General features: G+C 37.1%; 2 protein-coding genes across 2 annotated transcripts in view; one reads left to right on the forward strand and one right to left on the reverse strand.

Annotated features, from left to right (window-relative positions):
- The first annotated feature begins 26 nt into the window (after positions 1 to 26).
- trpa1b (transient receptor potential cation channel, subfamily A, member 1b) overlaps positions 27 to 15,733 on the forward strand; it is a 241,149-nt gene continuing 225,442 nt past the window's right edge. The window contains 3 exon segments of the mRNA XM_048175085.1: positions 27 to 250; positions 5,346 to 5,393; positions 5,758 to 5,822. The gene's annotated coding sequence lies outside the window, so the exon portion shown is untranslated.
- Positions 5,811 to 15,733, reverse strand: part of kcnb2b (potassium voltage-gated channel subfamily B member 2b) — a 140,207-nt gene continuing 130,284 nt past the window's right edge. The window contains exon 3 of the mRNA XM_048175086.1: positions 5,811 to 11,853. Coding sequence (XP_048031043.1) covers positions 9,916 to 11,853 — 1,938 coding nt within the window. The 3' untranslated portion in view covers positions 5,811 to 9,915. The remainder of the gene's footprint in view (positions 11,854 to 15,733) is intronic.

The following is a 15,733-nucleotide window of genomic DNA, read 5'->3' on the forward strand; positions in this document are numbered from 1 at the left end:
AGTTTATCAGAAGCTCTGGCCACAGCGCCCCTTCCGGCGGGGAAGAAACAACAATAACGAATCTTAGGTATTGAGAAACAGTTTTCTTTTCTCACAATATCACACCTAAGTGAATTCTAAAGGTGGATTTTATAGCAGTTTGCTTTGGCCTGATTTTTGCCTTGTCCCCAGTTAGGCATACTAACGTTATACACTAACTTCCACCATGAAACGAATCATCATTTTGGTGGGAGAACCAGCACAAACATCAGTAAGTAGGCCTAGCCAATTAGCAATGAATTCTGTGATGTGTTTTGTTAGCTGGTTTGTCTGAATGTACAATATTATATCCTGTTTGATAAAATTACAAAAATTGGTATGATAAATTTTTTATTAGAATTGACCATCGTGCAAGTTAACAGTCAATCCCTCACTGAGTGGACAGGTTTAGCTACTTATTTCCATCTTACTAAGTATATCATGATAATTATTTAAACACAGTAATGTCTATGTTAATCGTCTTATCCTTAGGTAAATAATCAATTAATAATTAATAAAAACACATTTTCTTAAATGACAACATAAGCATTTTCATTGAGAGCTCTCAATACATGTACCTGGATACATTATTAATTTATATACTGTAACGTACATACTCTAATCAACAAATATATAAACTAAATTAAAAGAAGAACCTTAAAGTGTTAGTTCACCCAAAAATGAAAATTATGTCATTATTTATACATCCTTATGTTGTTATGAGTTTCTTTCTTCTGTTGAATACTATAGAAGTCAATGGCAATGGCTACCAACATTCTTCAAAATATCTTCTTTTGTGTTTACCCTTATGGAAAGGAAATATATTTCCCTATATATGAATGATCAATATATTACATGATTTTACAGTATATTTGAAAATATACAGAAAAATATATTGCGTAAATACACTGCTAAAAAAAAATTAAAGGAACACTTTTTAATCTGAGAATAGCATCAAGTCAGTTAAATTTCTGGGATATTAATCTGGTCATTAATCTGTTAATCAGTTTCAGCCGTTTTGGTGTTGATAAAATTAACAACAGGTGCGCTAGATGGGCAACAATGAGACGACCCCCAAAACAGGAATGGTTTTACAGGTGGAGGCCACTGACATTTTTTTCCCTACTCATCTTTTCTGACTGTTTTTCACTAGTTTTGCATCTGGCTAGGGTCAGTGTCACTACTGGTAGCATGAGGCGATATCTGGACCCTACAGAGGTTGCACAGGCAGTCCAACTCCTCCAGGATGGCACATCAATACGTGCCATTGCCAGAAGGTTTGCTGTGTCTCCCAGCACAGTCTCAAGAGCATGGAGGAGATTCCAGGAGATAGGCAGTTACTCTAGGAGAGCTGGACAGGGCCGTAGAAGGTCCTTAACCCATCAGCAGGACCGGTATCTGCTGCTTTGTGCAAGGAGGAACAGGATGAGCACTGCCAGAGCCCTACAGACGTCCTCTGGTGAGCCCTGTGCTCACAGCCCGGCGCCGTGGAGCTCTATTGGCATTTGCCACTGAACACCAGAATTGGCAGGTCCACCACTGGCGCCCTGTACTTTTCACAGATGAGAGCAGGTTCACCTTGAGCACATGTGACAGACGTGAAAGGGTCTGGAGAAGCTGTGGAGAACGTTATGCTGCCTGTAACATCGTTCAGCATGACCGGTTTGGTGGTGGGTCAGTGATGGTCTGGGGAGGCATATCCATGGAGGGACACACAGATGTCTACAAGCTAGACAATAGCACCCTGACTGCCATTAGGTATCAGGATGAAATCCTTGGACCCATTGTCAGACCCTATGCTGGTGCAGTGGGTCCTGGGTTCCTCCTGGTGCACGACAATACCCGGCCTCATGTGGCGAGAGGATGCAGGCAGTTCCTGGAGGGTGAAGGAATTGATACCATTGAATGGCCCCCACGCTCGCCTGAACTAAATCCAATAGAGCACCTCTGGGACATTATGTTTCAGTCCATCTAACACTGCCAGGTTGCACCTCAGACTGTCCAGGAGCTCAGTGATGCCCTGGTCCAGATCTGGGAGGAAATACCCCAGGACACCATCCGTCGTCTCACTAGGATACAAGCACGTGGGGACCATACAATCTACTGAGTACCATTTTGAGTTGCTGCAATGAAATTTCAGCAAAATGGACTAGCCTGCTGCATAATTTTTTCACTTTGATTTTCAGGGTGTCTTTGAATTCAGTCCTCTGTAGGTTGATAATTTTCATTTCCTTCAAACAATGCGGCATCCTTTTGTTCCTAACACTCCACAGTCCATATCAGTATAGATGATATGCATGATATTTTTCCCCACTGAGATCTGATGTGTTTTCAAAGTGTTCCTTTAATTTTTTTGAGCAGTGTATATTACAATATAACATATAATAATACATAAGGAATTCTACTCTTCAGCACAACGGTAACCCCAAAACCTCACACATACCAGAAAACCTTTTAAAATTCCAGAATAAAACAAATTTAAACACTAACAGATCTACCCCTATATCAATATTGATACAAAACACATGAAATAGCACCTAATTTTAACATTTACTCTCCTTTAACAGTCAGAAGCAAAGCATGCTGGGAACTAGAAGTCTGTCGTAACCACTGATAGTAACTCGTTCCATGAATGTGTGTATATATGTGTGTACAATATATATGGGAACATGTATGTGCAATATATGTACACAATAAAGGATAAAACTTTATGAATGTAATGCTATTTTTGTCTTCATTTATAAATATTTTATATGTATTAATATATAGCCATACATGGTCAATGCATATATTGCAGTATATTGAAAAATATAAGCACTAGTTTCCTATATATGGAAATGTATTATGTAATATATTGCATTATATTTTGCAGTATATTCCCATATATTTTTGTTCTGTAAGGGTAGGCAGAAGAAAGAAACTCATACAGGTTTGGAATAACTTGAGGGTGAGTAAATGATGACAGAATTTACATTTTTGGGTGAACTATCCCTTTAATGCCTAATCAATTTTTTAAATCCTTTAATTAATTGAGTGACAGTGCTGTTGGAGGAAAACACCATCAAATACATGTAGACTAACAACAAGTGATCTACCAAGTCATTCCCTTCTAAGTATTTATACAAACCCGATTCCAAAAAAGTTGGGACACTGTACAAATTGTGAATAAAAACAGAATGCAATGATGTGGAAGTTTCAAATTTCAATATTTTATTCAGAATACAACATAGATGACATATCAAATGTTTAAACTGAGAAAATTTATCATTTTTTTGGAAAAACAAGTTGATTTTAAATTTCATGGCATCAACATCTCAAAAAAGTTGGGACAAGGCCATGTTTTACCACTGTGTGGCATCCCCTCTTCTTTTTATAACAGTCTGCAAACGTCTGGGGACTGAGGAGACAAGTTGCTCAAGTTTAGGAATAGAAATATTGTCCCATTCTTGTCTAATACAGGCTTCTAGTTGCTCAACTGTCTTAGGTCTTCTTTGTCGCATTTTCCTCATTATGATGCGCCAAATTTTTTCTATGGGTGAAAGATCTGGACTGCAGGCTGGCCATTTCAGTACCTGGATCCTTCTTCTACGCAGCCATGATGTTGTAATTGATGCAGTATGTGGTCTGGCATTGTCATGTTGGAAAATGCAAGGTCTTCCCTGAAAGAGACGACGTCTGGATGGGAGCATATATTGTTCTAGAACTTGTATATACCATTCAGCATTGATGGTGCCTTTCCAGATGTGTAAGCTGCCCATGCCACATGCACTCATGCAACCCTATACCATCAGAGATGCAGGCTTCTGAACTGAGCGCTGATAACAACTTGGGTTGTCCTTGTCCTCTTTAGTCCAGATGACATGGCGTCCCAGTTTTCCAAAAAGAACTTCAAATTTTGATTCGTCTGACCACAGAACAGTTTTCCACTTTGCCACAGTCCAATTTAAACAAGCCTTGGCCCAGAGAAAACGCCTGCGCTTCTGGATCATGTTTAGATATGGCTTCTTTTTTGACCTATAGAGTTTTAGCCGGCAACGGCGAATGGCACGGTGGATTGTGTTCACGACAATGTTTTCTGGAAGTATTCCTGAGCCCATGTTGTGATTTCCATTACAGTAGCATTCCTGTATGTGATGCAGTGCCGTCTAAGGGCCCGAAAATAACGGGCATCCAGTATGGTTTTACGGCCTTGACCCTTACGCACAAAGATTGTTCCAGATTCTCTGAATCTTTGGATGGTATTATGCACTGTAGATGATGATGAACTTCAAACTCTTTGCAATTTTTCTCTGAGAAACTCCTTTCTGATAATGCTCCACTATTTTTCGCTGCAGCATTGGGGAATTGGTGATCTCTGCCCATCTTGACTTCTGAGAGTCACTGCCACTCTGAGAGGCTCTTTTTATACACAATCATGTTGCCAATTGACCTAATAAGTTGCAAATTGGTCCTCCAGCTGTTCCTTATGTGTACATTTAACTCTTCCGGCCTCTTATTGCTACCTGTCCCAACTTTTTTGGAATGTGTAGCTCTCATGAAATCCAAAATGAGCCAATATTTGGCATGACATTTCAAAATGTCTTACTTTCAACATTTGATATGTTATCTATATTCTATTGTGAATAAAATATAAGTTTATTGGATTTGTAAATTATTGCATTCCTTTTTTATTCACAATTTGTACAGTGTCCCAACTTTTTTGGAATCAGGTTTGTAAGTGATATTTCTATTCACTCTATGAAAGACTGAAAGAAAAATCTGTGTAGCAAATAAACCAACACTAGGTGTCAGACTAGCTCAACCTCATGAACACACTGCATCATGAACCCTGGCATTAGATGTCTGAAGCAGTACAGCTGTGTGTGGAATTTGCTTCTATAATTATACCAAATTTCATTACATTTTGATAAAAGCACATACATTTGCACAAAAGCAAAGTACTCAATGTAATTGCTTCAAAACTTGTGTAGAAAATTATTTAATAAGGTCGAAATGATGTTTAGAACATGCAAATTATATTAAGAATGCATCATTTTCTATTTATAAATATTTATAGTATTTATAAAAAAAATTCTATTCTTTGGGCCTTTTCCACAGGAAAAGCACTCTTGAGCAAAAGGATGGAATATAGGCTGTGTTTGATAGGCAAGGAGCTAATTTGTCATTCATGATACCACCTATTTTCAGTTAATTTTGGATTGACAAAGTTATTGAACAAGAAAAACATTCCTGCTTTTGTCTCAGACTGTGAAACCTCACAAGATATTACTTTCGATTACATGTCAATCATGTAAACATGTTTATATTGTTTTTCCTATGTCCTACAGAAAATACACCCAAGAGCAAGGACAGAAGAGGCATTTGAAGAGCCGCAGGTACAATTCTGTTCAAATGTTTGGGATAAAGTCACCAAAAGCTGCATTTATTTAATCAAAAATACAGTACAAATTTGAATATTATTAATACAATTTAAAATAAGTTTTCAATTTTAATATATTTTACAGTGTAATTTATTCCTGTGATTCGAGGCTGAATTTTCAGCATCATTACTACAGTCTTCAGTGTCACATGATCCTTCAGAAATCATTCTTATATGCTGATTTGCTGCACAAGAAACATTTCATATTATTATCAATATTGAAAACAGTTATGCTGCTTAATACTATAGTGGAAACTGATTGATTTTTTCATGCATACTATCACAATGTTAACTCATGTAATTTTTGCATACTTTTGCAGTGTTTCTGTACTATGAAGAGGAAAAGGCTTGAATAAAGACAGGAGATGGAAGGTGCAGAACACAAGTGAGTTATTTACACATTTATTTGATATCCTGCATATGCTAGTAGACTTAACATAGACAATGCGGTTTATTTTACAGAAATGTTGACATACATGTACCATGACAAAGTGTTCTGTGATCACATAATTGTACAGACTACTACATGCATTCAAAGATGCTGATATGTGCAGAAACAGTCTGCAGTGTAAAGGTGTCTACGGACATTGAGATACAAGATAACATTTAAACAAACAAAAACAGAAAAGAGGCAGAAGAAGTGAGAGGAAGAAATACAATGTAGCAATTTTGCATGGGAGAACAGGCTATGACACATGGATGACACATTCATATTTAACCTCGCTTTCAAACAAACAAACAAAAATAAAAAAGAATAAAACACACGCTTGCCATGACAATATATCACACATGATCATGTAATGAGAAACATGCTTGTTCACAGTCCATCAGCTGTTAGAGTTCATTTTTACCATTTACACATGAGCAAAGTCACACATACACAAATCCCTTTGCATCTACTGCTCCCATAAAGGCTCATGGGAGATGCTTCTATAGTCATATGATGACATGCTACAGGTAAAAAAGCAGTTGATTGCCTGGAGTTATGAAGAAATCAAAAGAGTTTAACAGTACCGACTTTGAGCCCCACTCGTTTGCCTTTATTCGGGTGGTAAATGGTGTGAAACTTTTATTTGTGCAATTTATGAATCTGATCTGTAATCACGAAATGAGATTCTGCCATTGATAGATAAAAACAGTATATTGGGATACCAACAAACTAGCTATAAATAACATCTAATAAGCTGTTCAAATGATCAAGGCTCTGAAATTGGATTTCTGAGCATACGCAAGCACTTATATGATATGAGACAGCATTTCATCTTGCTTGCGTTTATGGTATCCAATGCCTTTAAAGGGATAGTTCATCCAAAAACGGTCGTTTAATCAGCCTCATGTTTTTTTATTTCTGTGGAACACAAAAGAAGATATTTTGAAGAAATGTTTTTGTCTATATAATGAAAGTCAGTGGTGTCCAGAACAACAGTGAACCCCATTGACTTGCATTTTAAGGACAAAATGTCTTCTATGTTCCATAGAAGAAATAAATTTGGAAAGAAATTTTTTGTTGAACTATTCCTTTTAAGCAGTTGTTGCTGTGTATACGGTACTAAGGGAATTGTAGCAGCTTTAACATGCTGAAAAAATATCTTGCTTTAAAAGTCCATTCATTTACCATAACAGAGGTGCCTACAGGCAATGCTAGCCAGGCACAAAATTGGTAACAACTTTATTCATCGATGACTGTACCCTCTGTATTTATATACAGTATCGCCACAAAATATTTGGACACTTGTGTTGAATGTCATTGCATTTGATACAAAATATCACACCAAGTAGTATTTGCATAATGCTTTTCTCAACTTTTTCTTCACGTCAAAGTGATCGAGTCATTTTTGAGAACTATTTCCTACCAGTATATACTGTACGTTAACATTTTGACAACCAGAAAGTGTCCAAAATCATCTGTCTTGAATCTTGAAACCTAACTTTTTGTAAAAATGTTTTGCTTTAAAAGTGTGCTTGTGCTATATATCTTTAAACTAAATGCCACTTAATTTGATATTTTGTAATAGAATAAATATCATACATTGTGTCCAAATATTTTTTGGGGCCGTTGTATATGAGGCATATAAAGCACAGCAGGGAAGCTGACCATCCTGTGGGAATGCATGAGATGGGCCATTATTCAACAGTCTGTCAAAACCAAAACAGGCATGTAACGACATTCTTTTAAAGAAACAACGACAACAAAAGAAACAAGATGATGCTTTCTTTAAATGAGGAAAACATAGACATCCACCATATCAGAAGATTAGTGTCGTAGAAAACCTGAGAACTTAATATTACGCATATCTATTACTTAAAGACCTGATTTTTTTCCCCTATAAAAAGTATAATTTTCTGTACAGTGCTATATGAACAAAGCCAACTCATTTGTAGCCTTCTCATAAATGTTTATGAACAGGCACGTGTCATTTTAACCACCATATGGCAGGAAATTGTGGTCGTGCAGAATTTTGGTTTAGAAAAAATAGAACCACTGTCAGCATTAATTAATAAAACATAAAATACTTTTTATGAGCCCATTAAATCATTTCACAAGTTTGTTTTTCAGATTTCAAATAAACCTGTTTGTAGACATTTATAAAAGACCCTCCTGGTCGATTTTGTCAAGAGAATCTTATTTGAAGAGTATAACCGGAGTGATTCTGACAGCCACGCAGTGTTTTTGTAAAACGTCAAATCTTTTTTGAGTGGTAACACTGATATTTTAAATATTAAATATATCATCTGAAAAATACAATTGAAGTCTCTGCCTGTACACTTACAAATCCATTAGACTGTAAATAAAGTGCCACAATTCTTGGCCTGCATAGATTGCAGTATGCTGTATTGCACTTTCCACCATAGCGTAACTGCGAGAGCCAGCTCAAGTCTTGAGTTCCTCCTCCTTGTGTTTTCCCAATCTTCATTCAGCCCATTCAGATTTCTCCAAACACAATGTACATTTTGAACAATCAGCCAACTGCCATGCCAAAGCAAGTAATATACATATACTTCCAGCAATCTTGGAATAAAGGCAACATAAAATGGATATTCTCTCAGGTGATAGAAAAAAAAAAAAAAAAAAAAAAAAACTCGGCCAGATGATAATACATAACTCAAAAGAGAAATAAATATTTCTTAATACTCAGTAAAACCAGACAAATGTGAGTTTCTATTAAGAAATGACTCAAAGGTCAGGCATCTGAATGAAATGGATAAGGTGATATATGAATAAAAATGAAATAACTCATGTGAAAAATTAAAACTATAGTGCCATTTATACTACTGTATTCTTGTCAAGTGAAAACAAATTATTAAGTTTAATGTCTGTGTGTAAATGAAAACATTGTTTGGGTTTTGGTCCTTTTGATAAGTAAATATAGCATTACCAAGAGGATTGAGGTTTTTAGTTTTAAAAGGGAAATATGTGAACAATATATGACCAGAATGAGGATTTAATGATTTGATAGTTAAATTACTTTACATAGACTAGTTTTACTTAAATCAACTGTTTGTGCTATTGTATATCTGAGTATGTAAAGATAAGTTAAGACATACATACCTTCTGTAACTATGTGTTTGTGTGATATGTGTTTGAACATAAAAGCAGGCCATTAAGCTTTTTTTTTTTTTGAGAAGTTGACATCTAACTTTATCCAGGCATCGCTATCGCGATACATAAAAGTCAAAATATAATTTGCATTTCCAGCTACTGTATATATTATCTGTTTGCTATTCTCAATTGGCAACTATAGGTGTAAATGCAACTCTGATATCAAGAAAAAAAAGTGGAGCAATCTATCTGGTCAATAAATAAAGATTTTGATGCTTCTAATTTAAGTACCAAACCAAAAATAAAAAACAAATTAAAATAAAATCCCCAAATAAATATGTGATATTATAGAACATTCCTAAATCTTAACACAAAACACATCTGCATTAGGTACACATTGCTTTTCTACAGAAAGTCATGATATGTTTCAATACGTCGCTACTTTGCAGCTCACTTTTCACAGTCTTTGATGAAAATTCCCTCTTTAAAACAAAAAAGGCTAACAAAAAACCCTTTTGACATCTACTTTGCCCTCTGTGGCTATGTGCATTGTCATTGCGGTAGTCTCTATATTTACCGTGGAGTGCTCTCAGCAAACTAAGCACCGTAAAACAGCTTTGTTAATATGCATGCTCTTGTAGATCTGTCCCACTATGGTTCTGAATGTCTCTATAAAATAATAAAAGAAGTGAAAAGGTAAAATGTACAGGTAGGTCAACGATGTCCTCATTGTTTGGTAAATACATTCTAAACAAGCCTCTAGTTTGCACCCGCGTTCTCCAGGTCTCGTCTGCAAGAACTGCAGTCTCGTTTGCGCTATTGACAATAACACAATTAAAAGGGACTTTTCATGCCATGCAAAAATATCTTTCAGACCACATCTGCGTGCCCTTTTCTCCTCCAGTGCGCTCCATTCTGTCCGAATGTCAGGACACAGTCACATCCCGGTTTCGCAAGATGGCGAGTGATTGCCATCCCCTGGCATAAGATGGATCTCTGGCGTAAACATGTGGTTCTCTATCTTGTGTTCAGTTTGGTTAGAGTCTGGCTTTTCCTCCCCATTACCACTGACTACACCCTGAGTGCAGTTCTGTGCTGCTAGTTTGGGTGAGGAGAGGGCTGCGGAAGCCACTTCCATTTGGTTCTGTTCCTCATACTCCTGTTCCTCCAGGTTCCCCAGAAGCAGCACCGTCTCACCAGGATGGTATCCGCCAGCCAGCATCTTTGAAGAAAGAACCAAGCCTTTTACTGGGATACTACCCAGTATCTCCGAATCCGAACAGAGAGGAGAGCACTCTCCCTCCGGGGAGTCATCTTCCAGAAGACTGTTGTTGACATCCTGTGGAGAAGAAGTGTTGGGCGGTGTCAGAGGAGCATCCTCTGGCGTTTCGATGAAGTTGACTTTGAGGCCTTTTGTCTTCATTGGATTCGTGCCACGAATGGAGCTTCTGATGTTCTCTACCATCTCGTTGAAGTTCTCACCATCTGATTGCTGGTCGGTGTCTTGGTTGACTGTCCCAGAGTTTTCCTCTGGACTTATATCAGAGGGAGTCAGCTGGCCGAGTTGAAAGTTCAGAGGTACTTTCGGTTGCCTTTGCTGAACCAGCTCTGCTGTATAAGAAGGGGTGGATGCCTTCTCACCCTGTCCAAATTCAGCAGTGCAGCTTGCAAAGCTGTCAACGCTCGATATACTTCTGACATCCGTGATGGCTCTTTCCTTGGGTTGGCGTTCATTGGCAGTTGGTACTTCCTTCATCTCTAACTCTACCTCATGTTTTGACACGGTTGCAGGTTGTGTGCTGTTGGTTGTGCTGAGATCCGAGAAGGACTGTGTCTTTGTCATCTGGTTATACATTTCCTCCAGTTTCTGAGCGTTCAGATGCTGTGGACTAGGCGTTCTGACGTATTCCCGTGACTCGTGTGGTCCGCTGTTGGGAAACTTCTTGTCAAAGGATCTGAGGCTGGTATCCGAGGATGTGCGCTGTGGAATACCCCATCGGCTCGGAGAAAGGTGGTTGTCCATTGGCTGTTTATCGTCATTTTTGTCCACAGCAACGTCCATTAACTCCATACTTCGTGCGAAGGCATCTTTCAGGTTCATTGAGACAATGCTTCCGTTCCTCTTGGCTCGTTCTAAGGCCTCTCTTCTCTTGATGGCTTTCTCCTGTCGTTTCTGTTCCTTGTAGAACTCTGAGAAGTTATTCACAATAATAGGGATGGGTAAGGCAATGACCAGCACTCCAGCAATGCAGCAAAGTCCACCGACTATTTTGCCAAGTAGAGTCTGGGGGTAAATATCTCCATAGCCCACTGTCGTCATAGTGATTGTAGCCCACCAAAACGAAGCTGGGATACTGGTAAATTTGGTTGCATCCTCATCCTTCTCTGCAAAGAAGACCAAACTTGAGAATATCATGATTCCCATGGCTAAGAACAATATGAGTAAGCCGAGCTCATTGTAGCTGCGCCTGAGGGTGAATCCAAGAGACTGCAGTCCTGTCGAATGTCTCGCCAACTTCAGAATCCTCAATATTCTCATGATGCGGAATATCTGCACCACCCTCCTCACGTTCTGGAACTGCAGCACACTTTTGTTCGACTCGGTCAGAAAAATAGTGACATAGTAGGGTAATATAGCTAACAAGTCAATGACATTTAGTGGCCCTTTGAAGAATTTCCACTTGTTTGGTGATGACAGGAAGCGCAGGAGATACTCCATTGTAAACCATGCGATACACACAGCTTCAACATGAGCGAGTTGAGGATTGTCATTGGCTTGGCCAAATTCGTCTGTCACTTGGAGTTCGGGCAAGGTGTTCAGGGACAGTGCAACTGTTGAAAGAACGATGAACAGAATGGATATGATGGCCAATATCTGCGAGAGAAAGAAAAAAAGAAGCTTAAGTTATTTTTTTTTTTTTAAATTGTTTAACATTCTTGGATCATTATGAAATATGTACAAAAGAATCTTTAGAGCTAAAGATTTTGTGGAACTCAATGCTGAAGATAAACTTGCAATGCTAAATTGTGTACTCGCTTATGCAACCAACAGAGGCAGAAAAGCACAAAGCCCTTTTGTTTCTCTCTTTCCTTAAATAAAAACAAATCCATTTTTAGAGGGCAATTTAATAGAAAGTTAATCTTACTTTCTGTTTAATTTTCCTCTAAAAATTTATTTTTTTTAATTTAAGGATCCAACAATTAAATACTGTTGGCACCAAGAATCCAATTAAAGTTTTAAAAAAATAGTCTGACTTGATTTGTGTTGAATTCAGCCTTTACACCCTCAAAAGTAATCACCAAACTTTCTTTTGCATGCCTGTTCTTGTTTGCTTTATGCATCTCAAGCATCAAGATCAATTTTCCTGGTCCTAGAACAGCTCTGAAAAATTTGATAACATAAAAACGCAGTAAATCCATTTTGCTATGACAAGAAGAGTCAGTTTCCGTGTGTGTTCTGTTTGTGTGCAGTAGGTGGGACCGGAAACCATAAAAATAAGGTTATAAATAAAACCCGGGACAAAAATAGCATCCCATTTTCTTTGATTACCTGTGTAAAAACAGACCTCACTGAATGAGCGAGCATATGCTATGAATATTAAACGTGAGCATGAATGAAGTGACACAGCTCTTTGCCCGTAAATGGCTTCAGTAAATGAACGAGTGGGAGGATCAAGCGTGAGAAGACCTTCCTGCCCGTATTGACCAAATGCAGGCTGAGCTTTTCCAGTCAGAGCAGGTCAAAGACAACTGCCATCCCTTCACCCACGTATCTCTCACTGCACCCTATCTGCTGAGAGTAGTTCATTCAACATGTACCATTTGTCACCCTTCCACAATCTGTGTTAAATCATGGCCTTACCATGCTTTTATTAAGTCTAGTAAAAAAAAAAAGAAAAAAAAAAAAAGATAACTAAGGGTCGCTCTTTGCCTTTTTAAAGACAGTCCTGGCAAATTCTTTGTTCTCGCAATGATTGTTTTTCCTTGTTTAAAGTCTGGCATTCCAGTGAAAGAGGGATTTGGTTATATGTAACTCGTCACATGGACATGCCACCTGACGTACTGTAATAATGTTCTTTGTCTTGTATTCCTTTGTAATCTCCTGCATCTTCAGATGTTTTGCAAGATTGTGATGATACGCACACAAAATAAACTCAGGGCTCAGCTACAGAACTAGCAGAAAACTCAAATGATTAAACATCTCTAGAATTTCTGGCCCCTTTTGCATAATTCTAAATGGTAAATCAGTTACTTAAGAGTCTCATTTATGTAATTCATCTTCCTTTACAAATATTGATTCCTGGCCAATGTAAAACCACATGCTAATGCTCCATTTCCTGTGGTGTACCATGACTCTATTACATAAGCCAGTGCAGTGAACAGCTTTGAAACTGCAGAAGACAGTTTTATGCACAACAATTACGTGCTCTGCTTTTCGGAAAACAAAAAAATAAATACAAAAAAACGAATAGATTGAACAGAATATTCAGAAGTACTAAATTGTATTATTAAAAAATAATACAAATTATAATAATATTTTTTTTAATTTAAACTTAAATTTAAATGAATAACATTCCATTGCTACCGCTATCATTATTTACCATGAGAAACAAGTCTTGCATTTTTTTTTGTTTAACTCATCTAACCTAAAAATGTATTTGATAAATGTCAAATTAATCTCCATGGGTCAAAATAGCAGCGGATGAAAGGTGACTATTATTCTGATGGTGGTGGAAAGAAGGTCTCCCGAAGTATTAGGGTTAATGAATCAAATCTTCCATGACAGACCTAGAACCTTTCATAGATGAGAGGAGGATTGATATTCATTACGAGAGAGTTCTCTTAATCATCTCTTGCGCAGTTCAGGTGATTCTGAAGGGTGAATGGCTTTCTCTGACCTTGGCGTGTCAGAGGACTGAACAATCTCCTTTCTTTTGTAGAATTTTGTCAGGATTATACTGAAATTGTGCACACCGTGCCACTAATGCAATCAATAGCAAGTTTTGTTTCAACTTGTATGTCTATAATTTTAGTAAAATGATATGAACATGTCTATAAACATAGTAATTGCTTAAATTTATGTATAAACCCAGATGAAAAAAGTTTACTTTAGTACTTCTTACTTAAGAAATTACTTAGTACTTAGATAATCTTAAGAACATGTACACATTGTACACATTTCTGTACACATAGTTACCACTTTTAGTACACTCTGTGTATGAAAGATGGGTTCAAGTGTACTACAAGTTGTAACAAAATACATTTTTTAAATACAGAGATAGTATGTTAAAAGCACATTTTAGTTCATATTCATGGTGTCTCAAAATAGCACAGTTGAGTACACTTAAATGTTCTTAAGAAGTAGTAAAGAAGAATTTTTAGGTATAAAATTAGTGTGCAAAAATAGGGCACTTTAAGCACATTATGGAAGAAACTTTTTTTTTCACCTGGGAAGACCGATTAAAATGAGAACATTTACAAAATGTTGTTTCCAACATAACTAACCTTTAAATATACACTGTACTAAAGCAAAAGCAAAAAAAAAAATTGGGTTAGTTCCCCCCAAAATGAAAAGCCTGTCATTTACTCACCCTCATGGCAATTCAAACATTCGTTCATCTTTGAAACACAAGTAACAATATTTTAAATGAAATCGGAGAGATTTCTGTCTCTTCATTGACAGTCCACAAAACTACCTCTTTGTCGCTTCAAAAAGTTCATAAAGAGATTGTAAAACTAATCCATATGAATCTAGCGGTTTAGCGGTAATTTTCTGAAGAGACATGATTGCTTTATATCAGGGATGGGCCACTTCGGCCAGGAGGGCCACTGTCCTGCAGAGTTTACTGTAGCTCAAATCCTAATCAAACGCAAGGTAATCAGTGTCTTCATGATTACTAGAAAGCTATAGGCAGGTGAGTTTTTATGAGGGTTGGAGCTAAACTCTGCAGGACAGTGGCCTTTCAGGACCGATGTTGCCCATCCCTGCTTTATATGATGAACAGATTGATTTTATGCATTATTCACATACAAACATTGATCAACGAACATAACAGAAGCTCAGCTGTACTTGCTTGATGCACAAGAACTAACCTCATTGGTTCTTCCGGAAGCTCAAACGTGCTGTGTAACACGAGATTGAACCTCATTGGTTCTCACGTCAAACAAGCCTGATTTAGCTTCCGTTTACCATATCTGATGTGTGCACTGATGAATGTTTATATGTGAATAAAAGCCTTAATTCAATCTGTTCATCATATAAAGTGATCTTGTCTCTTCAGAATATTTGGACTAAACCACTTGATTCATATGGATTCATTTTACAATCTCTTGTTTTTGACTTTTTGAAGAGTCAAAGTGGTAATTGCATAGACTGTCAGTGGAGGTACACAAATTTCTCCGATTTCATTTAAAAGATCTTCATTTGTGTTTAGAAGATAAATGAAAGTCTTATGGGTTTGGAACAACATTTTTTTTTTCCATTTTTGGGTCATTAATACAAATTAAATGGTTTCTTCACTATCGTCCAAAAGTTTAGGATCAGTAGGAATAAGAAATTAATACTTCTATTCAGCAAAGATGCATTACATTGATCAAAAGTGACAATAAAGACATTTCAGAAGGATCATGAGACACCGAAGACTGCTGAAAAATCTGCTTTGCTATCACAGGAATAAATTACATTTTAAAATATATATTAAAACAGAAAAAAGTAATTTAAAATTCTAAAAGTATTTCACAATATTACTGTTTTT

Source organism: Megalobrama amblycephala, linkage group LG22 (assembly GCF_018812025.1).
Source record: "Megalobrama amblycephala isolate DHTTF-2021 linkage group LG22, ASM1881202v1, whole genome shotgun sequence".
Taxonomy (NCBI): domain Eukaryota; kingdom Metazoa; phylum Chordata; class Actinopteri; order Cypriniformes; family Xenocyprididae; genus Megalobrama; species Megalobrama amblycephala.